Source organism: Solea senegalensis, linkage group LG11, assembly GCF_019176455.1.
Source record: "Solea senegalensis isolate Sse05_10M linkage group LG11, IFAPA_SoseM_1, whole genome shotgun sequence".
NCBI classification, from domain to species: domain Eukaryota; kingdom Metazoa; phylum Chordata; class Actinopteri; order Pleuronectiformes; family Soleidae; genus Solea; species Solea senegalensis.
This window is the reverse complement of record NC_058031.1, coordinates 16,637,620-16,662,063: the sequence shown is the minus strand read 5'-3', so window position 1 is coordinate 16,662,063 and position 24,444 is coordinate 16,637,620. Positions and strand designations below refer to the sequence as shown.

The 24,444-nt window shown below is 41.3% G+C and overlaps 1 protein-coding gene and 1 long non-coding RNA gene across 5 annotated transcripts in view; one reads left to right on the top strand and one right to left on the bottom strand.

The window, feature by feature from the left end:
• The window catches only part of soga1 (suppressor of glucose, autophagy associated 1), a 70,467-nt gene extending 51,317 nt beyond the window's left edge, over positions 1–19,150 (bottom strand). For all 4 annotated transcript variants that reach the window (XM_044038976.1, XM_044038978.1, XM_044038977.1 and 1 more), the window contains exons 1-4: positions 17,545–19,150; positions 12,587–12,688; positions 12,208–12,330; positions 2,181–2,330 (exon numbers count right to left, since the gene is read on the bottom strand). In XM_044038976.1, coding sequence (XP_043894911.1) covers positions 2,181–2,330; positions 12,208–12,330; positions 12,587–12,688; positions 17,545–18,528 — 1,359 coding nt within the window. In that variant the 5' untranslated portion in view covers positions 18,529–19,150. The remainder of the gene's footprint in view (positions 1–2,180; positions 2,331–12,207; positions 12,331–12,586; positions 12,689–17,544) is intronic.
• LOC122777637 lies at positions 18,896–22,756 on the top strand. Its single transcript, XR_006361351.1, has 2 exons — positions 18,896–18,955; positions 22,033–22,756. It is a non-coding gene; the product is annotated as an uncharacterized LOC122777637 (long non-coding RNA).
• The last annotated feature ends 1,688 nt before the right edge of the window (positions 22,757–24,444 follow it).

Sequence of the window (24,444 nt, the reverse complement as noted above, 5' to 3'; positions counted from 1 at the left end):
TCTGTTCTTTGTTGTTTTGAGTTCTGTCACATTATTTAAATCCAACTGCAATGTTTCTAAATGCAATTGTCCAACTCATTCAGTTTTCGGTGGGGTAGAGTCAGTTGTGCTTGGCTGTCATATCGCAGGAAAATTCTTAAATACAAACAAAACATAAGCAATCATCTACCATTACATTTGCAGCCAAACTAAACTAAAACAAACAATAATCTATGTTTATGGCAATTCACACAGTCTCTGCAATATAACTGCTTTATGCAATACTTTGCAATTGTGTTTACCTCCTGAATATTCTTACTGAATATGTAAACTACAGACTGGTTCCCAGTAAAATACTGAAAGCCTGCATCAGTGGAGGTTTGCGCCAGTTCACTGGAAAGCTCTGCTTTTCAAAGAACGTCAATACCAGTGCAGACTGGAGGCTGCAGCCACTACTACACAATCAATAATTCACAAACATTTGCTCCACACATTTGGATCACCACAGAGTCCATTGTCTATGTGATTAAATGTCTTTGTGTCCAGTCTGCTGATCTGCTCTGAACTCACTTTTAATTGTAACGTGCATAAAAAAATGGACACGATCTCTCTTTGAAAAAAGGACCGGTCCCTGTTTTTCCACATTCTTTTCATTCGTCTCTCAGTCATAAATGAACTCAAGTGCTGTTCATACTGATAAAAGGTGATACATTCCCATGTGGATGGACACACACACACACACACACACACCCTGTATCATATCAGCTATGTGAAGAATTCCCCTCTCTTAGCGTAACTCAACACAGCTTATGAAACCGTCAGCAGACAGACAAAGCCAAAGTGTAGAAGTCACCAGGTCAATAAACAGGCTAAACACATGAACTCATATTGAGTTACTAACATTTAAAACAATTTTCGCTGCAGTACATGTGGACTTTTTCTTATTTTGAGATGCTGGAGTGATTCGTGGGCGAGGGTTGATGCTGACTCATCAGTACAACAAATACAAAATCATCCTCTTCCAAAACCCAAAGAAAAAAGGCAGGCTGGACTACTTTTTGAAAATAAAAAAAACGTTAAAACTCTGCTAATAGCAAACAAAATTGAGCCTAAATTCAGCAGATTAGATGTGCACTGCTGCAACAATGCATTTTGACAGCCATTTGCCCGGCTGTGACTGTCTCGATGATCATGCTAGAAATGAAAGAAGATCCATATTTTACCTCTCAGGACCAGGACCAGGACCATGAGATAGAACCCAAAACATTTACAGACAGAAGTGATTTATCCACTGGTGCTGTATCTGTAAGACCTGGTCTTTCACCCAATACCCACAGGTTATGTTTGAAATGACCGACTGGACAGCAAATTCACCCAGACAGTCAGGTACAAGACCTACACAGCAGCATAAAACACACACACACACACACACACAGATGGACAAGACAAGGCAACTCAGCGATTTTCTTTCACCTCTTCTCTCATCCACTTAACTTAAGTAAATCTCCTGCTTATCTACCACAGTACAGTCCGTGTCCATAAACAGTAAACTTGTATTGCATCACAGGGAAAATCAGTCCAGCCAGACCAGAACAGACCGACCCAGATCCCCTGCCAGATACCCAGACGTCCATCCAAGCCTGCCCCATAACATGGACCCTGGCCTGGGCCAAGGCCATCAGACCATGAGACATTAGGGAAAAGAGACACTGAGCAGAACAGTGTGTGTGTGTGTGTGTGTCTGAGCTTTGAGGTCAGAGTGAAGGGTGCTACATCAATTGCTACACCAACTGTGTTTTGTTTCTCTTGACTTCAGCTGGCACCATCACCAATATTTAAGTCACTCATTGCACATTGCAGTGTTTTGCTGGCTACACTTCCTGGAACTAAAGTGTCCCTGGAGAGGCTGCGGAGTGGCAGAGACGAAGTCAGCACAAGATGAGAACAGAGACGAGGTCTCCTGAGGCTCCCGGGCAAAGTGAGCACGATGAACACAGTTTTCATCAAAGGGACCAAAAGGACGCCAAGCTAAATCTGTGTGGACCTCAGTGTTTCACCGAAATTCTCACTTAGGTCCAAACTCAAGAACACAGTACTAGTACACTACCGAATACTAGTAATCTACTTCAACAAAGGTTTACCACACAGCCTCGCAGCAGATAAGACGACAAACACAGTTGATTTGAAGAAATCGATCCTACCTTGTCTATCTCCTGCTGCAGGACTTGCTTGGCGACTTCCAGGTCCTGCAGTCGGACCCTCAGCTCCTCGTTCTCCTTCTCCAGACGACTCCTCTTCTTCTCCCCACTGTCCAGCTGACTGTGGAGGCGGATGGACACGTCCTTCGCCACCTGAGGAAGCAATGGAGGAAGACGAGTTCAGATGTGTCTCATGTGTCCCGCAACACACCGTCCACAAAAAAAAAAACATGTTTCACAGTTTGAAGACGTCGGGAAGCCCCGTGGGATTGTGGGAACTGTTGTTTGAAGTTATAACAGTGACAGGTAAAGCGGGTGAGGTCATTAAAAGGTGATGGAAATGACCTTGAATAGAAACTTGGATTTCTACGGATTTATACTTTATACTTTGAAACTGTCATTTCAAGACATTTTACAAGCATGAGCAAAAGCATGTGATGTGCAGGATGTTTGGATTGTATTAAATTTTACATTTGTATCTCTCTGATATTCGATCCAGTGAACATTTATATATTTTACTGCGGAATGTTTCACATTATATCTTTTGAATAACAGCAAGCAGCAGTGAATTATGACACTGTAAACATTCAGGGTGATTTAGCTGCAAATATCATCTCCTAAGAGAGAAAGTACTGTTAGTAAATGTTTTGATTTCAAAAGCATAGTCTTTACAAAACTGAACTAACATGGAAACTGTTTTGTGCACACTGACACCAACGTTGTCTGGTTTTGAAATAGCTGACTCCAACAGACGCAGAGAGCGACTTTTCATTGTGTCTTTGTTTACATGACCACGGAATCTACACTAAATATAGCAATACAACAAATAAAACAGGCCGACAAACAAATGTAATGTTCATATTCCAAGTTCATGACTCAGCATGAAGTGGAGATATGAGTAACTCCAGCAGTAAACAGATCTTAAATCCACCAACAATAGTCTGTCATCATGGGATTTTGCACAGGAGATTACTTTTAACGTGGCTCATCGTTGTGCAGATAAATGATGAGTCTCGTGTTTCGTATCATTGTGAGAATTGTGTCAGAGCACAGGAGCAGTTATTTCAGCCGAGACTCTGTGAAGTGTCGTCTGTCAGCAGGAATTCTCTGCCTGTGACACCCTCAGTGGGTTCTTTGTGTAATAAAGCCAAGGCAATGATAATATAATATAATGTAATCTCATTAAAAAAAAAGGCCCATTAGCCACCTCAAAAGTCACCCCCATGGCATTCATTCATTAAAAGTTTCTCATGTCAAATAGTCAAACTAAAGTCAAACCCAATTGAATTAGATTTGATATTGATTCATTTAAAGACATTTCACTTTCCATACCAAGTCTGCTTGGTTGTCAAACGTCTTGTTTTGTTCACAAACCAAAATGAATTGAATGATGAATGATTTCTTTATTAAATGGAGCAAAGGAAACTGAAAGCTGAAAAATGATACATATATATTTTTTATTAAAAAGTATTAGTTGACAATTCATTTCGTAGTCGATTAGAATCAAATTACTGATTAATCCCTGTAACGTCAATGTACTTTTTATGCACAGCCTTGAATCTCATCAGACAGTTTGAAGAAAGTTGTCCAGCAGAGGGCACAGTCTTCTTTCTTTTTTTTACCCAGCCCAATTCAGTTCAATATTCAACAATTAAGTTCAATATTCAGTTTATGATACAAAAACAAACAGTTTATAATGATGTAAAAACAAAGAAGCAACAAAACCTTAAACCAGGTATAAAAAAAATAATTAATCCACACAGGGTTTCAGCTCTAATTGACTGATGTATAGTATGAGTGTTAACGTTAGCGTGATTCCATGTGACTAATGTGACTAAAGCCCGTTCACACTGAGCAACAATGTGATTTACTGGTCACAATTGTTTTAACAAATCCATTTTGATCAAAATGTCAACTCGAAATCTAGGTTTTTATTCTGAACAGCTGCAATATGTACGTGAATATGATTCTAAAAAAGAGGTATCCTACGTTGGAGAGAAGCGGTTGTGTTGAATCACTCAAATCAGCTCATAAAGGAGCTCACGCCTCATTAACCTTCACTGATTCAATCTAACAGAATAATGTCCGATGTTTAGTGTCTGATGATTTAAGAGTCTACTAACAACTAGCGTGGGGGGCTTCGTTAATGTATCATGCACAAATCATTCGACTAAACAAGATGAAGACACATGGACTGTCCTCTCGTAACAATGTTTTCATTTGACTACATGGAAACGAGTTGTTCAGTGCGTCAATTCAAAGCAGTCCTTTGAACAAAGCCGCGTCTCACGTCTGAACCACCAAAGGGAGTTTCTTAATGATGTGAAAATCTGTCCCAATAATATCTATCTACTGTAAGTGCAGCTCGAGTGGACTCAACATAAACAACACTTATAGAACTCATAATAATATGTGAGGGCTTTTATATATATATGTGTGTGTCTTTGTCTGGTTTCATTCACATTTGTACAATATGTGTCTCACAGCGCATCATCAAAATGTGTGTGTGTGTGTGTGTGTGTGTGTGTGTGTGTGTGTGTGTGTGTGTGTGTGTGTGTAAGTAAAACACTGCCACTGTGCAGCTGAGTCCCACAATGCCCCTCTGTACTGCCCACTCCCATTCTATTCAGTCATTCCCTAAGCTCCACCACGCTCCAATTCATGTTTTAATATGTTGGTGTGTGTGTGTGTGTGTGTGTGTGTGCACGTATGTGTTTTCCCTCTGTCAGATTCTCTCTTGTTTTAGTTCCTAACAGTTCCCCTTGTGCTTAACTGTTAGAGACTTTTTCCTTTTTTCCCCAGTCACAAACCCTCTGCCAGAAACCCCATAATATAGACCAGTGTTAGCCAAACCTGTTCTGCAGGGACCGACTTTGGCAGTTAAAACAATTTAGGGTAACCCTTATAGTAATAGTTCTTGTATTGGGGTATTGATATTTGGTTAAAACCCATCTTATTTGTCATGCAATTTTCAGTTTGCAATAACAAGGTAATAGTGAGATGATTTTTCTAAAGTAATAACATAGCTTGGTAATAACAATTACCATGTTGCCATTGGCTTGTAATGTAAAGTGTTCAAAATTAGCTATAGCTGATATATGTGATTTATGATTCCCTGCAGCTCCTTTCACAAACGTGTAAGTAAAAGTAAGAAGGACTCCTGGTGGTTTGTGGGCTTCTGTATCTCCTCCTCCTCCTCCTCCATCTTCCTCCCCCCCTTCATCTCTCTCTCTCTCTCTCTCCATCCCCCTCTCTCCTCACTTCTATAACGCCCTGCTCTCCAGCCTTTGACTCCTAATAAATGCTGTTTTGCTTCTCTATGTTCAAGGCAAACGTGCAGGAATTTGACACCAATGAAGCCGTTCACAGTGTGTCTTACCTTAGCAACAGAGCGATAGCGTGTAATTAGGATTCAGCCTGAGTGCAGTCGCGCTGGGAGGGTGTAAATGTTGGCGTTTGTAAATGTGTGTGTGTGTGTTTATCTTAAAGAGCGGAAGAGTTTCTCTCCCTCTCTTTCTCTCAAATGCCCACAGTTAAAAACACAAAGGGAAAACATATAAAAAAAGATTCCAGATTAAATTTACAAGCGCACGGTGAAAAACAAGTGCATGCTGTGGAGTCAGCCCAAGAACTCTTAAGATTTGAAAGCGTTCAATGAAATTAAAGTAACTCAGTTAGTTTCCAGGCTTTCTGCAACATATTCCATGCAAAAGGTGCAGAATGAACAAAGGCCCTTTTACCTAGTTCAGGGCGGACACGTGGAAGAGAAAGCAACAAATGATCTTGTGAACGGAAAGAGTGCGGATCAGCACTTCTCAGTGAAATCAAATTAAAAATGTAGGTTGGCAGTAGTCTGAGTATTGCCTTATATGTGAAAGTATACCAATGACTTTATACAGTGTGTATATACATATATACATATAGACTGTATATACATACTCCTCTCTCTTAAGCTCTCGCACGCACACGCACACGCACACGCACGCATACACACACACACGCACACGCACGCACGCAGGCCACAGGACAAACAAGAATATCGTTCAACAAGTGGCAGTTAGTCATCAAAAGCCTCTTTTTTATTTACACTGTGTGTGTGTGTGTGTGTGTATTTGACTGCATTCAACAAACAGACTCTTGTTCTTCCTTTTATCCAGTCTGCTGGCACTTTAACAGAGCGCACACACACACACACACACACACACACACACACACACACACATACATACATACATACATACATACACAAACACAAGCACTAACACTAACCCCAACTGACTACAAGTGAGATCTCTGATAAGGGAAAGAAGTCATTAGCGAGATGACCGTTATGGAAAGCGCGCGTGTGTGTGTGCGTGAGAACTCACAAGTCTTTCTAGGCAGTTTTTGTCACTTATCTGCTGCTGACACACACACACACTTAAAAACAAAAAACGGGATAAAGAACCGGTCGTTTCTGACGACAGTAGCGCTCTCATTTATTTGATGCAAACATAGGTGAATGTTTCAGTTCAGTGAAGGTGTTAGCAGCATCTAATTCGGGTGTCGGGTTCAATCAAATGTTGTTATACTTGGTTTGAGTGCGCAGTCTTCAGTGGCAGAGTAAAATACAGGCAGCAGGTTAAATAAAGTGTAAGATAAGCCGTGTTTATAGCCCTTCAGGACGTGCTCCACCAACAAAATGCAAAGTAAATCATGTGCCAAACACAACAGATAAAACCATTGTATCACACAAATGATTTACTCTGGATTTGAGCTTGGTTTTAACCTTGTTGGACATATATGCTCCACATTGGGACTGGTGAACTGTCCAGGGTGTGACCCGCCTGTCGCCCTATGTCAGCTGAGATTGGCACAGCACCCCCGCGGCCCTCATGTGGAGGATAAAGTGGTGGAAAATGGATGGATGGATGGATGGATGTTCCTGCTGACATTACATCACAACAGTAATCTGCTACATGTCTCTATATAAAGCCATTATGTGTGTGTGTAAGAGAGAGAGAGAGGGAGAGAGACACTGGCGTGACAGCTGTTCCAGGACAGGCTGTGATCCATCTATCTTTGGATTGAGGGCGGGAAGAGGGGAGTGAGGAAGGTAAGTGACAGAGTGATGGAACATGATAAATGACGTTGTTTTTGACAGTTGTGTGCGATCTCACTTACAATACTATTTTCACATCTGTTCATCCATCGATTCACTTGTGTACAGTACTTTCTGTGACGACAGTAGTATTTACTTTTGCAGCATGACTTGACAGCAACGCAAGTCTCTCAATTATTTTTTAAACTGATTGTTTAAAATGTTAGGATAATCGTGAATAACAGTCAATGTTGTGCATTTTTGAGTGATTTACGACTTCAGTGAGTCAATGACTGTCAAACAGACAGGCTTAGTTTTACTCATGTTTTAAATTTCTTGAAAAGAACAGTGTGCACGGCGTCGGTGGTGCTGCTTAGAATTTAAAATAGGGCTGCAACTAACAATTATTTCCATCATCGATGAATCCGTCGATTACTTTCTCGATTCATCGAGCACTTGCTTAGTCCAGAAAATGTCAGAAAATGTTGAAAAATATTGATCAGTGTTTACCAAACCTGGAAATTATGATTTTCTTAAATGTCTTTTTTTTGTCCACAAAACTAAATGATTCAGTCTTAATGACTTCAACAAAAGAAAATATGCACATTTAAGAAGCTGAACAACCAGAAAACCCAAGCAGCAAAAGTGAAAGGCTTGGTCTTTGTTTATGTCATCAAACTGCACCAATCCATCAGTGGTGACGCAGACTATTGCTGAGCTCAGAGAAATCCCAATTCTCCCTTCACAGCAGCTGATGGAAACACCGATAAATGTGCATTTTCTTCTTTGAAAATTGACTAAATAGTCACTATAAATGACAGAAATCATCAATATATGCAGCAGATGTAGTAGTGTAACGTAGCAGTATAGAGGAAATGCATCATCGTCACTGCACACACACTCAAACACTGACAAACAGTGACTAAATTCAAGGGGGGGGTAAGTTGTGTGATACCTGCACACTTCCAACAGCAGTGTGCACAATACTTGGTGCAAGAGTGGGGGATGGAGATATCAGAGAGACAGAGGTGGAAGAGAGATAACATTTTATCTATCCGTCTCTATCTGTCCCATACATTCACAGAGAGCATGTGGAGACGAGGCTGGAAAGTGGCCCTGAACAGATGATTACACGGGATGCTGTTCTAATCAAATGACCCGGGGTTACGTGCACTTCTTAAGGTTATTGTTAGAAAGTATTATCTCAGAGAGGGATCCGACAGTTGTGGGAGTGGCACTATGACAGACCCCGGGGATGAACTCTACATTTACGGCTACTGTGATGTCTACAGAGTCCACATACGTAGTATAAATATTATACATAACACTGTGAAGTTTTGAATTGGTGTTCGCTCCTTATTTGGGCAACGAGCGACCAGAGTGTAGACACACAGCGGCCACACTGTTTTCCATTCTGTGCGACAATAAGCTAAACACCGTCTATATTAAAATATTTTCAACTGACACAAACAGCATGTTTATGTAAAAGCATTGTTTTACAGTGATAAAGAATTTTAGGTACCGTCTCACTTGGCACAAAGAGAGTTTTGTTTTTCTATGCCAAGGTTTTCTAACACAGACACTGAAAATTAGACCATGTCATCAAAATAAGAAACGCTTGGCTTGTGTAGGGAAAAAAGCATAGAAAGTTATTGAAATACAACAACAAATGTTAGGAGTTTCATTGGCAACTACTTTTATTGAAATGGCTGGATTTTGCAAGGTGTAAATGGAAATAAATGTCACTTTTCTTTAGGTAAACTCACAAGACAATAAAAGTACTGACATTTATCCAAAGTGATCATACTTGTTCTAAATAGTTAAAAAGTTCAGACGTGTCACACAGTTTATGGTGTGTGTGTGTGTGTGTGTGTGTGTCCAGATGTCTGTAGCCTGTGGGAATGAGAGCAGCGTGTGAGTGGGACAGGAAATGATGTCATAAATTCTCATGGAGATTCTGATGGATATACACCCTGTGAAATCACTCACACACGCGCGCGCACACACACAGAACAAACAAAAAAAGAGCATGTGATTTAAAAGAGGGGGATTTTTATGTCACTCTAATTTATTTTCACAAAGACTCCGTTTCACACTCATTTTCATTGCAGATTTTGTCTTTTCTGAAGGAGCAGCAGAGGACACAGAAACACAGAAGGGATTCACACTCACACACACGTGTTCACATCTTCAAATGTGTGTGCATTTGCATGCGAGTGAGTCATTCAATCAGAGCCTTAAAGCATCAACTCCAGTTAAGCCAGCGACTTTAGAAAAGCTGCTCAGTTGAAAGAAGAGCAGCAAGTCGAAGTCAAGTTGGACAGTACAGGGTAACCCTCACTGACCGCGTCCCAACAGCGACGCGTCACCTTCCAACAGTCAAGTAAAATCCCTGATGAACTTTGTTAAGAGCCAAAAAAAAGCACATTCACATTTCCTTCAAGATGATTCTTTGCAAACTAGTGGCGATTCATCTCACTGTCACATGAAACAGTTCCTTCTTTGTGCACACTGCAGAAGGAGCTAATTTACTGTAAAGTCTGGCAGTCTGTGGCTTTAGGCAGCAGTGAAACAATCATTTAGGGGAGATAAAGCGTAACTGCATTTAAATAAATCTGTTCCTTTTGAAAAGCTTTGTTTTTTCTGTAGTTAGATTACATATAACAATTGACACGAGCTGAAAATAATCATTTCAGCCTTCTAAATATTCAGATTTTACCCTTCATGTACTGTATGATACAGATTCCCCTGTTCTAGATTCATCTCACTAAACCTCACACACACAATGTAGAATTTTCAGACACCATAATTCTGAAAACAGGCTGAATGTCACGTCTGTCGAAGCCTGAGCAGGTCTGCATTGCCTGGAGAAGGCACAATGTAACCTCCGGTTTCGGTTCCGTTCCACAAAAAGAACTACAACGTTCTACTTGGAACCAACAATCCCGTTTACCAACTGTGGGGGGAGCCCAAGAGCACATCCTACATTGCTGAGGTGTTTCCGTCGTGTTTAACAGCTATTGTGCCGATTTTCCACTAGGGCTGATGAGTCATAGTCAAGAGTGGGTGTTGGTTTTTTATTAAACTAAATGATGGATCTACCAAAATAAACAGAGAGAGAGAGGCTTTGCATGAGTTTAATGCCCAAACACACACACACACACACACACACACACACACACACACACACACACACACACAGAGTCAGTAACTTGAGTTACTTGACCCTGTCGAAGAGCAGACACAATGAGCCATGTGTTGTGGGAGAGAGGGAGGCTCGGGTTTATTTCTTTCAGTTTGTCTTTGCTAATGCAGCAAACGCAGGCTGAATATTTCCACCTCCTGTGTCATCCTTGACTTAACTCTTCCACTCCTCGTCCCTGGCCGACCGTTTAATATTTAAATTCAAATCAGACCTCCATTCAAATCTACTCCATTAAATCCAGCTAATTCTTCCCAGATTCTTCAGAATTAGTTTTTTTCCCCTCATCCTCCTGCTCTGATTGGCTTTTTTTGAATTTTCAAACAGTGACCACACCCTCGTTTTTTTTCCCCCCTATCCGTCTCAGCCGTTGATGTTTCCCCCCTTCTTCCATCCTTCCATCCTTCCTTCCTCCCCTTCCTTCCAAAACAACCAGATGGTGAGACAGCGGTCAAGAGACAGGCAGCAACAGCAGGCAGAGAGCCCTCAGAGAGTGACATCACGGTCTCCCTCTCACACACACTCCCACTCGGTATAAAGGCCTCATTGTGTCGACCATCACATGGAAAATGTTGGAAGATCGTAGTGAATTTGACAGAGTGGATCCACAATCCAGGGTCAGTGTGACAAAACCACAAAAAGAAACAGATACACAGAGGCTTTACCCTGAATACAGTGCATGGGTTTATAAATGGGGATTCCTGAGGGGACAGGAAAGACGCTTGGTTTTAGGGCTAGGGTTAGAACTGGGTTTGGCTTTAAGGGATTTAGTTGTGTTCGGGTAAGGTTAGGGTTTGTTTAAGTCCATTTGCTGTATCCGTAAACTGTGTGTATATACATACACATATATATATATATATATATATGTATATATATATATATATATATATATATATATATATATATATATATATATATATATACATATATATACATATATATACATATAAATCTATATAGATATATATGTATGTATATATAGACATATATATATATACACACACACATATATATATATATATATATACATATATACATATATACATACATATATATACACATATATACACATATATATATATACATACATATATACATACACACACATATATATACACATATATATATATATATTTATATATGTATATATATACGTAACTTCTGTGTATGTTTCTAGAGCGGCTGAAATAGCATGAGTTCAAATGACACAACTAATGTGGCGCTCAGTCTCTCAAAGTCACCATGACAATTAGTCCACACTACATATTTTAAACCGGGGAATTCCGTAAACAGAGGACGCCTGACCTCTCCACGGTCTCATGACTTCAACATGATGAAGAAACTGGGTCATGACGAAATGTATAAACAAACATCCTTGTATAAACTCAAGAGAGCGTGGCCAGCCAGCGTTTCATTTCCTTTAAGGTCGACTATATCTTTTCGAGTCTGCTCGTCACCACCAACACATTGGATTTATTTTTATTATTAAGCTTATTTCCACTGGTGAGCTATCCTGCTAAAAAAATGTAATCGCACCTCGGCTCACCAGGAGAGAAACTAAACTCAGGCGACTTCGACCGGTACAGAAGTCGATGGATGCCAAGGGACGTAAAATCCATGATCGACCACGTATAACATTTGATTTAATAAGAAGCAGATAAATATGGCGTATTATACAAATATCCAGCTGTCACACACCTTAAGAGCATCCGCACCTACATTGTTTGACGGAGAGCAAAGACACTTACTTTGACGTCTTGCTCCAGCGTCCGTATCAGTTCACCGTCCACCTGCCCCGTTTGGGCCACGCGGAGAGAGCGCCGCTCTGCCTTCCTGAGCCGGTACTGCAGGATGCGGCAGGTCTTATTTGCCTGAAAATCAAAGGCACCAGTCATCTACCATATTACGTCCAAGTAACTTCCTCTGTTACTTTGTCTTACTCGATCAGCCGCCATTAAAACACAACTGAACACATGCAGTACTCAAACACGTGAGACAGCAGCTACTCTCAGCAGCTCAACTGAAGACAGAACAGTTTCTTTAAATGGTCTTTGGAAGATTATCGATTACCCACAGTTTATTCCTCTTTTATATGTTTAAACCAGTCAATCTCACACACACACACACCTGCTCTAGCTGTTGCCGTAGCTCCTGCAGCTGGTAGACGTCATCTTCCATGTACATGTCCCTCATCTCCAGCATCTCAGACCGCAACTCTTCCATCTCATCCTAGACACGGTGGAGAGAGAAGAGTGTTAAAGAAGACTTTTTCATGATACAGAAAATAAAGAGGAGCAAATTGTGCATATTTGGTGCACAGAGTTCATGCAGGATCGTCAAGGGAATTCCTTAATGTTTAATGAAAGTTACTATCCCTTTCAGTATCACCATCATCATCGAAACAATTTTCCATTAAAATCCCCGCTCGCTCACCATCATAAGCGCATTATCAGGATAAGCATTATAACGATGAGTGTGCTCCTAAAATTAACTGCTATTTAATATTAAGAGATGTAAAGCTACATGTTGTAACCAACCGCCTAACAGTTTATTCAGGGAGATAATATGACGCTGTATTGATTCACCCTTTTTCTCAGGGGAAGTACAATGAAGGTCAAAGGTTGGACTAATAGAATAGATTAGATTACCGGAGAGGAAACGGACCGTCCCCACAGGGAGATGCAGTCCTTTTCAGAGGCAAGCATTAAAAGACATTCCGATACTAAAGGTAAGCCAGTCCACATGATTACTTGCAAGAGGAGTCGTTATCTTCGGCTGTGTTAGACTTAGATAAGTTGTTCATTTCAGGGATTGCATCAACTGTGTGAATCCTAATTGAAAAAGAGAGCGTATCAGCAGTAAAATTAACGTTACGCTGCATGAAGAATACAGGGTCGCTGGGCTTTACGGGACAGTAAGAGACAGGCTACAACAACAGTGTGCGCGTTGGCCAAACTCACAGAGTTTTGTGTTAATTTGTTGTGTGTGTGCATGAGGGAGAAGGAGTATCTGTAGTATTTTGCATGAGTGCTGTCAGGATTTACTACGGTGGGAAATGTGGGTCACCTTCTGCAGCAGCCCACTGAAGCAGCCACAAACCTCTGCACGTGTTAAAGTGATGACGGCGGGTTAGTGGGTGTAGTGGTGTGCACAGACTGAGGTCAGGTCAGGTCTGTTCCCCTCACACACTTGCTAATTTTCTTCTTTACCCCTCACACACTAACACATGTCAGTGCCAAAGGCAGACCGGCCCTGGTGACTGAATTTCATGATGGTTTGTATCATGTGAGCAAGCACCAGGCAGTCAGGGCAGGGAATCCACCACATGTCAGAGTTCAGGTCAGAAATGATCTGCTGTGGTAACCGTGCTCAGCGGAGAGGGAGAATATTTGACATCACATTTTTGGGGCTATGAAAGCAATATCTAATAATCTTCAGTATAGACATATTGCATATTGACCATATTGCCCAGTCTTACTAAGAAACATGGTGTTACTGATTCAGAGGTAACAACAAAACGCAAACTTTCCACACGTGTTTATTTACTGGCCCACAGAAGACATTCTGTGGTGATGATTTCATTGTCGGTCGCTTTTAACTGTGCTGTGTAAATCCAACGGAACACTGGGGTAAAGCATTGAGCTGGCAGTTACATTCATCAGTACAAGCTGCACAGATGCTCAACAGTTATCTTCAATAGTCGTCACAGGACAGTCATTCCTGGCAAATTAAGCCCAGACAGAGTCTTATCTTTGGGAGTTTGTGTCAGATCCAGATCCTGTTTTTATGTGCTACAAGTATTCTTGATTGGTCATTTCATTACTGAACTTCATGCACGTCACCTGAAGTAGAAAGGGACTGCAGGTATAAAAGTTAAAACATCATGATTGTTAACAACCTATAACTTCAACTTCAAACTCATGTCAGAGATTGACACGTGTTTTGGGGATTTTTAAGTCTTTCTTAACTGATCTACAGTTCATCATTGTTCAGTTTGATTCCCGTGTCGGACTTTTCCAGTGACGTCACATTTTAGTACCGGCTCAGCTCGCTTGGAACTTCATCAGAGCAGGTACCAAAAAACAGCAAAGTCGAGCCGCACTGCAACTGTATAGTGGAATAACTTCTCAAACTTGTTCTTCTGTGTACCAGACTACTACTATTATTTCCCATGTATATATAGTGAAATAAGGACAGGCTGAGGGGATTACACTGAGATTTGGACTCAAAGACTTGTGAGGAAGAAACTGAGAGAGCGACACTTCAGCAGCAGCAGCAGCAGCAGTGTGTTGTTGTTGCTGAAGGTCTTTTTACTTTGTTTTTACAAGTTACAATTTTTGTTTTTACAAGTTACAATTTAACACGGTTGCAGCAGCAGCGTGTTGTTTTGATCTCCTGATCACTAACCAGGTGTTCCTCACAGCTGCAACAACAGACACAAGCAGGCCCAGTGCACTGCAGGGCCTCCCATCAGGCTGTGGGTGGTTTCATAAGTTCTGCTGCTCTGCTGAAAGGTGTGCTACTGTATATTCAATATCAGTACTGGACCAAACAAGACAAAACAAGTTTATAGTAGTGATTACATTGTTTTCATCCAAACAATTCACTTTTGAGCAAAGAGAAACAAATATCAGCTTGATTTTACTGATTCAATAGTTCAATAGTTTGGTCTTTACAGTACTAACTACAGCCTGAGGTGAAATCACTCTATGTCTTAAATGAGACTGTTAAGATGCTTCCTACATTTAGAGGTCTAACATGTTCAAATCATGAAAAATTAGTAGATTGATTATCATATTACTTGCCACTACACTGACTTATTTGAATAATCAACAAATATTCCCAGCCGTGGTGAAATTTCTGTAGATTAAAAAAAAAAAAAACAGTCTTGTACTGTTTAACAAGCATTCCAATGACTGGACATCAAAACTGACTGTTCTTTGTAGTTGATGAATTCATCAGTTGATTGATTTCAGCTCAAATATAAAACAGTTATCTGACTCGTTTATGCAAACTATAAAAGAGCATTAGATAAACACTGCTCATGTAAAGACTTAACTACCGTGTTAAAATCACGTCTACTGTTTGTTTTCACATGAACAGCAGGACAGTGGGTGTTGTTGACACTTGTCATATCAGCACAGCGATCAATAAAAAACACATCAACTGTGTGACTATAATCTGCAGAGTAAAGATAAAAGACACAGTTAAACAAGTCTCTCAACACTGTTGCAGAATCCCTGGGAAGAAATTGGGTGGTCCTTTCTTTTAGTACTGTTAATCAATCAATCTCCTCCCCTAATCAATCTCTGACAATTATTGGCTTGTCTGGTCACTGCCAGTTAGTGCTTAGGTACATGCTAATGTAATTGATCCCACAGCTAATCAATCGCTCTCAAGGCAGAATGGGTCTGCTTCACTGGTGGACCCTTATATATTACATGACACTGCCTGCAGACCTGAGAACACTGAGACACCTATAGTATTGAAACCTGATGACATACAATCCCACAGAGATTGCAGGCACTAGTTATGACGCAGCGGGGGTCGTAGAGTTGTTGTTTTTGTTACTGATATATATATGTCAAAGAAATAGACGAGACGCTTAAGTATTTTACTCTTGTAAGCATTGAAAAGGCCGCGAAGCAATAGAAACACGGGGCACTGAGGAAAATGGCCTGTTCAACAATGTCAGTCAAACACTTAGGTAAATTAGCAACGAGGCAGAATGAGGCACTTTGCACTGACAAGCCCTCGAGATGCTGAATAAAATAGCACCGCCCCTCTCCATCGTCATGTGAGCTGGAGGAAAATAACACAAACAACAACAATGGAGAGCTGCTGTCTGTGCATAACACTACATATTATTAAAGGGACAGTCGAGTGTAGTTGTATGAGGTACTGACACACATTCACTGAGCACACCGGCCTGGTACTCACACACTTGTTCTCACTGATAATGTCATGGAAAAACAGACTTAGCCTCTCACTTACAGGAACACTTCACCGATATTTATTTAGCTTTGTATTACTAGAACAGGGGTAGTATTTCTGAAGAATTGTGCTTCCCAACCTCAGTTTCCTCTGACTTGAGAAATATCTTCATTCTTTTCTTTGTTACGTGCCCACCAGTGACACCTGGTCCTGTTAGCGTAACTGTTAGCAAAGATGGCAGACACTGTTTACATTCTGGGAATGAGGTCCTGTGCCCCAACGAGTGGGTCTAAAAATTGTGGAATTAGCATTGCAGTTTCAAGCCTCAGACTAAGTGTCACTGGTGGGCATGTAACAAAAAAAAGAATGAAGATATTTCTCGACTCAGGGGAAACTGAGATTAAAAATACTACCCCTATTCTAGTAATACAGAGCTAAGAATATGTTCACTGCTTTATGTCACTGTTAAATCAGCCTTTTAGACCTGGAGGCGGACGTTTTTATACCACTCACTATCCAGCACCAAATCCTAATAATAAAACAAGAGATTTTAGGTGCAGGGAGCTGCTGGTCTACTGCTGTTTCATTTGGTAAATGTGTTTCAATAACATAAATCTGAACAACAGGTATCAAACACCAAGGTCACAAAATAACACATGGAGGGCAGCAGGGTATTAACAAAGATTTACAACTACTGACTTTAGTGCAGGGAGTGAGCCGTGGTCAAACTTTGGTTTCCAGTTGGAAAAGGGCATTAAAGCAGGTGTGGATTATAATAGGTGAGTCTTTTGATAAGTGACTTAAATCTGTTGTTTAGTAGGTTCCCATTGGCAGCCATGTTGTGAGCCAGAGTAGCAGATTCAAGCTAGTTCAGTCAGTGTTGGAAATACATCATACAAAAAAAAGATCTATCCCTTTATTTTATATTTTATTATATTATGTCACATGTGTTTCACACGTTGTTGATTCATGCAAAGTCGTGGTTTGCTGTAAAATATCCTCCACACCCTGTTTGGAAAACAAGGCAACTCGTACAATTACCGTTTAAATAATGTGTCAGTGAATGAAAACGTTCCCTTGGTGAAAAACTTTTTTACAGTAGGTGTTGCTAATCCTGCAGAACCTTTCAGCTCAGAGAGACAGGGACTTACTTTGAGGTAATCGTTCTCAGATCTCAGCTCTTCGATCTCCCTCACGAACTCCTCATGCATCCCGTCCATGAACTCCTCTGTGAGGTCTGAGAAGGCCAGTGATGTGCTCGCTGGAACCCTGCTGTCGAACGACGTGACGGAGCGCTCCTCGCCGGGGGATATGCTCCCTTCCCCCGTCTCCACACCGAGCGACAGGCGGTCCTTGTCGTCTCTGTCCTCGGAGGAGCAGCCGGCCTTCACGCTTTGTTGTTGGCCGGCTCTGTCCGACAACACGCCATTCCTGAGAGGCTTGTCTCCGTCCGGCCCGCCGCCCCGGCTGCTCCTCGACTCGGCGTCGCTGCTCACTGCATCCGTGGAGAGCTTGTTTTCCTCTGAGGCGCAGTCCGACAGCTCGGAGCTGCTATCTGTGGGGGAGAGTTTCCCCGCGGCGCAGCCCGAGTCCTTGGATAAATCATCAGATCCAATACTGGCGTCCGACACCTTTCTTCGTCCTCCGCTGCTTTTGGCTGATTTAGTCGACGAGGATTTGGACATTGCGGCGTGGGAGGAGGAGGATTTACCTGGTGGTTTACCGCCACCACTCTTCTCTGCTTTCCCGTCCCTCCCAGAGAGACTTCCCACCGGGCTGCGCCGAGAAATGCGGCTTCCCAGGTGGATGCCTCCAGGTTTGACGCTCAGAGTCGGCGTCCCAATCCCTCCGCGAATCTTCGTGAGGGACCACCCGGGAACATCCTTCGGTCTGGCCGGTGAGGGAGCCCGGTTTATCATCTTCTTCTTACCACCCGGAGGCTGTGCGGGGATAACCGCAGAGAGCTCCGCGGCGTGAGAGCCGGGCACCGCGTGCAGCGTCTGCCCGCTGTCCGAGCCCTCAGTCCCGCCTCCGCTGTCCATCTTCTGCCGGAGATGGAGTCTCCTTTCCTTGGGCGAGGCGAAGACGAGGTTACCCGGGGAGTTATGGACATCAACCTCCTTTGTTTTTGTCATTCATTCCGTTTAAAACGAAACAAGAAAAAACAGAAACGAAACCTCCTGAGAAGGGAATGAGGCACAAGTTGAATAAACAAGTGCAGAGCGACACAAAAGGAGGTGACCGTCCTCCGCTCGACCAAGACTGCCGCAACTAACCCGGGTCTAACCCTCACCCAGGACCAGGAAGGAGGAGGCACAGTCAAAACACACAGCTAACCCGGGTCCAGCCCTCAGCCAGGACGAGGAAAGAAGGAGCAGGGTCCAAACACACGACCAAGCCGGGTCTAACCCTCACCCAGGACCAGGAAGGAGGGAGCAGGGTCCAAAACACGCCTGAGAAAACACTCGTGTCCACTGCAAATGATTCCGCTTTGTTCTCATGTGTCTTCTTCTCCTTTCAGGCTCCGTCACAGCGGCCGGCTCCTGGTCATGGCAGTTGTGGGTGAGAACAGAGAGATAGTGTGGTGGATTTGATCAACCTCTCTCTGTCTGTCTGTCTGTCTCTCTGTGTCTGTCTCCGCCCAGATAACGGGATGCAGCTACAGAGAGTCATTCCTGTAGCTCTCTGTCGCCACCACTGCAGGATAACAGAAAAACACACTGAGCAGGAAACATTATTGATGAAGAAAAGCCGCCTTGAATGTTTATATATTTATATATACATATACATATATATATATATATATATATATATATATATATATATATATATATATATATATATATAAAACGTTGTTATATTTTGTGATTGCACTTTAAATTGCAGTATAACCATTAAAAACCATAGCTTCAGGTACATGATCATCCACCTGGACAGAAATGTACACCTCGTTAGTATTATGCAAGTTATATTTTTCTCAGATCTTCCGATATAGTCGATGCAAATGACAGTCAACATAATTTTCAAGTCATCAACCGTGGAGACCGTGTGAATTAAATGCTCTATGTCAGATATTAGGCTGTCACTTTAATGGGGTGGGGCGTTGCTTTGGTGTCATGTGGCCCCCACAGCCCATCCCCACACCCTTGGCCCCCAGACTTCTTGAAAATGCCTCTGCAGAAAGCACATCACACAGCTTCTCCCATTACTCTATTTACTGATAGTGCTCATGCAACCATCTGCTGTTATCTGTACACTAGCCACATTTATTATTTATGCTTATCTGTGTGGATAGATGGATATTTATGGCTTTTGTAGCCTTCGGTCGCAGCATAAGTGCAAACAAAATCATTAGAGGAGCTTTGCTAGAGGTTTAAGACATTTGTTGGCGTTCTCTTTCTGCATAGTACACGGAATTCAATTCAATAAATACAACTTTATTTATTCCTGTATGTGAAGTTGCATGCAGTATTTTGCACACAAATTAAATAAAATAGTTGGTACTTGTGGTACCATTGCATGAACAAACAAATGCAACACACTTTGCTCTTAATGTATGTATGTGTGCAGACAAAAGCATGATTAATTCAAATTCATGAAGATGACCGTGCAGTCGGTCTCATGTTTCAGCTGTGTCTCCCTCTCACTCAGAGGGACACAGTGATCAGATATCAATTAGAAAGAGGAGAAAACACAACATAACAAGTTCATTTGTTCATCTCAGTGGAACCATAACTGTTATATTATTATAAACACACTTTGTGCAGTTAACAGACAGAAGTAGAGGATCACGCCATGGATGTGTTATTTAACACAATTAAACAAGAGTATTTTAATTTCATTTACTTTCACAACCACTCACTCGCCACACCAAAGTCCATAGAGAAAATAATGTTGTTGTTTTTTATATCATGACTCACTGCTGCCTCCATCAGTAAGTTCAAGTGTGTTGTTTTTGAGACTTAGGCATTTGAAATCCTTTGTTCAGATTTACATAAATGACACAAACTTACTATAGGCGAGGTCGCAGTAGACCAACTGCTCCTGTGTGCCAGCAAGCTTAAAATCACTGATTTTCTCTATGGACTTTGGTGCAGGAAAACAAGTGGTTTATAAACCGCAGTGGACAAAATGTGCAGCTGTGGCTGCTGGAAATTCACTAGTGTTGCAGGTGTATAATCATAAATGTCAGTAATAATAATCGCACTTTACATTTGATTAACAAATCTCATAGTGCTACAATTATTGCACAAATGACTACATAGTAAACACTATATAGTACACAAAAACACCCATAAAAGCACATTAGAATACATAAGCTATTGTGCTTTTGCAAACGAAATTGAAATGTCACACAATGTTCTGTATCTCAGTGTTAATGCAGTGGCGTTTGTCTTCACTGATCCTGACCTTTAGTGTCTGCTGTGTGGCTGTTTGTGAAACTGTGACCATCATCAAAATGTCTCATCATCACAGATCCAATCCAGTGCAAGAAGTCGATTCATTCTGTGGAACCGCACGCTGTGAATGATTTATGACCTGAAACCCGAGATGAGCAAAAACAGAATTAGAGCAGTTAGATTAGACTTTGTCATCGATGAATCTGTACAATGCTGATATTGTGATGCCATTATACTCTTTTTGTCCAAGCACTCATATCATTGCCAGCTTTAACTGTTTGTTTCAAGCTGCATGAATTCAGCTTTTTTTTCATTTTCTTCCACTAAATCTCACAAAGCGGTATTTCTTCAAATCCTCCTGCATTCATAAAACGGCGCATATGTGTAGGAGCGGCCGTGCATTTAAAATATTTAAATCATTCATGACCAATGATCACCACAGAATGACATCTCACTGTACATCTCCTCCGCTCATGTCAACAATTTTGAACGTCTGCCACAAAGTCCTTGCAGTGTGTTTCATGTAAGACACAGATTAGATGTAACCATGATCGTTATTATTCACTTTGATAATTTAACCTATTATAATATATTTAATCTATCAATGAGTCTCAAAGGATATGATCTATATATATCTATCTATATGTCTATCTATATATATAGATAGATAGATATATATATATATCTGTATATATACATGCATATATACTGTATACACATAATATATACAATCTATACATATATAGGCTCTATTTCTAGTCAGGGTTGGCTGCATGCATGGTGACAGAACTGCACTGACAGCACAGATCTGAAAGCATGATAAAAAAAAATAATCATTATATACGACGACTCAGCAGCCGTCCACACTAACAGCAACGTCAGTGAGCAATAACCGTCAACAACCAAGAAGTGATATAATAAGGAAACAAACGATCACCTCCTCCTCTCTGAATGATGAAAGACCTGCCCTGTGTTGGTAAAGCACAGCAGTTTCATATATTATGGCCCTTTTTCTAAATCTGACAGCAAACAATCCATGATACCGTAACACGGCGGGGAGTGACTATACAACTACTGGCAGATGTAGAATTTTCTTTTGACAGGAGGCATAAAGGGGCCACATTTAACACAGAGGGTCGAGTATATGCTAACATTCACCAGTCATTTCTTATTTGAACACTATATTCTGAAATAGTTTGGATCAAACTAAACATGATAGTAGTATTTTTCCCTTTGCAGCAAGAAGACCCAAGCTTCTGGTAACACCAGAGGAGAACCCGCAAAGAACCCACATGCACACAGCAGAACGTACAAACTCGGCCCTCTGTCGACCTGGGATCTGAACCGCTGACCTCCTTGCTGTGAGGCAACAATGCTAGCCACTGTATCGCCATGTTCCCCTTCACAGTATAAATATAAAATAAAGATTGATTTGATTTTTGTATTAATCACACAAACAAAGTTATGATTATGAAGTTAATTCTGTGCCTGGTACTTGCTCCTTTGATGCAGTCACTGTTAGATTCAGTCATAATGTGACAGTTATTGTGGACATGAAGCGCTTGTTGCTCAGAGGAAACACAGTCAGGACCAACCAGCAAGTGCTTGTTAACAATGAGCATATTTTGGCAATTATCTGTGGAAAAAAACACACTGAGGTGCCTTTCATTGCAGACCGGTCTGAATAATAGACCGCATCATTTCCAGTCTGAATACCGTCATAGAAACATGCTGTCCTTGCCAGTTATCCTCAGCCTAATAATTGGAGAGCTGGTGTGTGTGTGTGTGTGTGTGTGTTGGTATGAAGGCGAGCTGCATCAGCAGTGCCACTTCTACATCTGTCTGCTGACACAAGGAGCCTGACACCGTGCTCCATATCTCATCACTGTTGATGCTGCTGCCTGAAATTAGATGTTATATAGTTGTATTTAATTGTCAAACATTAAATAACATTAAAAATGTTTTTTTTTTGGTATTTTTTGACTGCCAGTTTTTAAAGAAGTGGTTCATCTTTTTCCATCCATCCATCCATTTTCTACTGCTTTATCCACCACTTGAGGGAATCACGTGCCCACCGGTGTCACCGTTGGGCACGGAACAAAGAAAAGAATGAAGATATTTCTCAAATCAGGGGAAACTGAGGTTACTACCCCTATTTTAGTGATACAAAGCTAAATGCAAATCCGTGAAGTATTCCTTTAAGCTACGTTCTCTATAATGAGAGCCAGTGGAGAGGGAAAAAGCTTAACGCATACAGCATCCATACTATAGGGATTGGTGTTTCGATTTTTGGAGCGTGTCCATGAGAAATTTGGTGATGATTGATCGCTGTTTATGCTCACTCCAGTTTTCTTTAAGCATTTCTGTGGCAGCGTTACGGAACCACATACTGTATGTGCTTGGCCATTTAGGGGGGTTTTGTGTGTATGAAGACATTTCCTGAATTATTTACAGAAAATATTGTACAGGAATATTTTTATTGTCAAAAAACATGTCATTTTAATCAAATGTTGTCATCATTATTAGGGGTTTTACGTCAGTGTTGTCTGTCTCAAAATGAATCTTTGTGAAATAAAAATAATAAGATTCTCCCTCCTGCTGCTGGATGTCACCTGATGCAACACATAGTGCAGTTTGTGTGTGTGTGTGTGTGTATTTCTATATTTTGCCTCCATCTAGTGCAGAAAAGTGGAGCCTGCAGTTAGAAACATAACCTCAACCGTTCAAGTAGTGTGAACTGAGCCAGCTAAATGGAACTCAGCCATGATTCATTTGACTATTTAGACTTTACTAACTTGAGCTGTCAAGATGGCCGCCATGAAAGAGGCTTATGGTAGTTTTCCTAAGGGGACAGAAATCAGAAAATACATACAAGTGTCACCCGAGAGGAAAAAAAAGCCAGAAACTGAAACAGCTCAACCAGATTCAACCATATTCAACCATTGAAACACAGGTTTTTACATGAAAAAATGTTTTATTATAGCTTTGTTATAAAGGAATTTGACTCGGTTCCGCTTTGCTCTCTTTGTTCACACAATGGATATATAAAACAGAAGCAGTTTAAGTGTAGTAAATTATAAAAATATTAGTAATATATCAAGATAATAAGAAGGAATTGTACACAACTGAGCTTGATGTGCATGTGTAATGGAGTGAATGGGATGACAGAGCCACCCTTAGGGAAGAAACTGTGGCAGCTGGTTTTTGCAAACAACGCTCAGGATAAGTCTAACCAGTTTTTATCCAGGATGCATTACATTATTACATTACTTTACATGTCATTTAGCAGACGCTTTTTATCCAAAGCGACTTACAAGGGAATTGAGTACAATCTCCCAGGGGTGGAGTTGAACTTGCGACCATGAAGTCTTTGCACACAGGGTCTTAACCACAGACGGTCTTAACCACTGAGCCACTCCACCCCCATGCGAGGGGTGTACAGAGATGTTTCCTGACCCTGGACCTGCACAGGTCCTGGATGGAGGGAAGGTCAGCACTGATGATCTTCTCTGCAGACCTGATGGCCCTGTCCTGCTTTGTGGCTGAGCCAAACCACACAGTGATGGAAGTGCACAGGACAGACTGAACAATAGCAGTGTAGAAGATGACAGCTCCTGTGGCAGGTTGAACTGGAGTTGCCGCAGGAAGTAC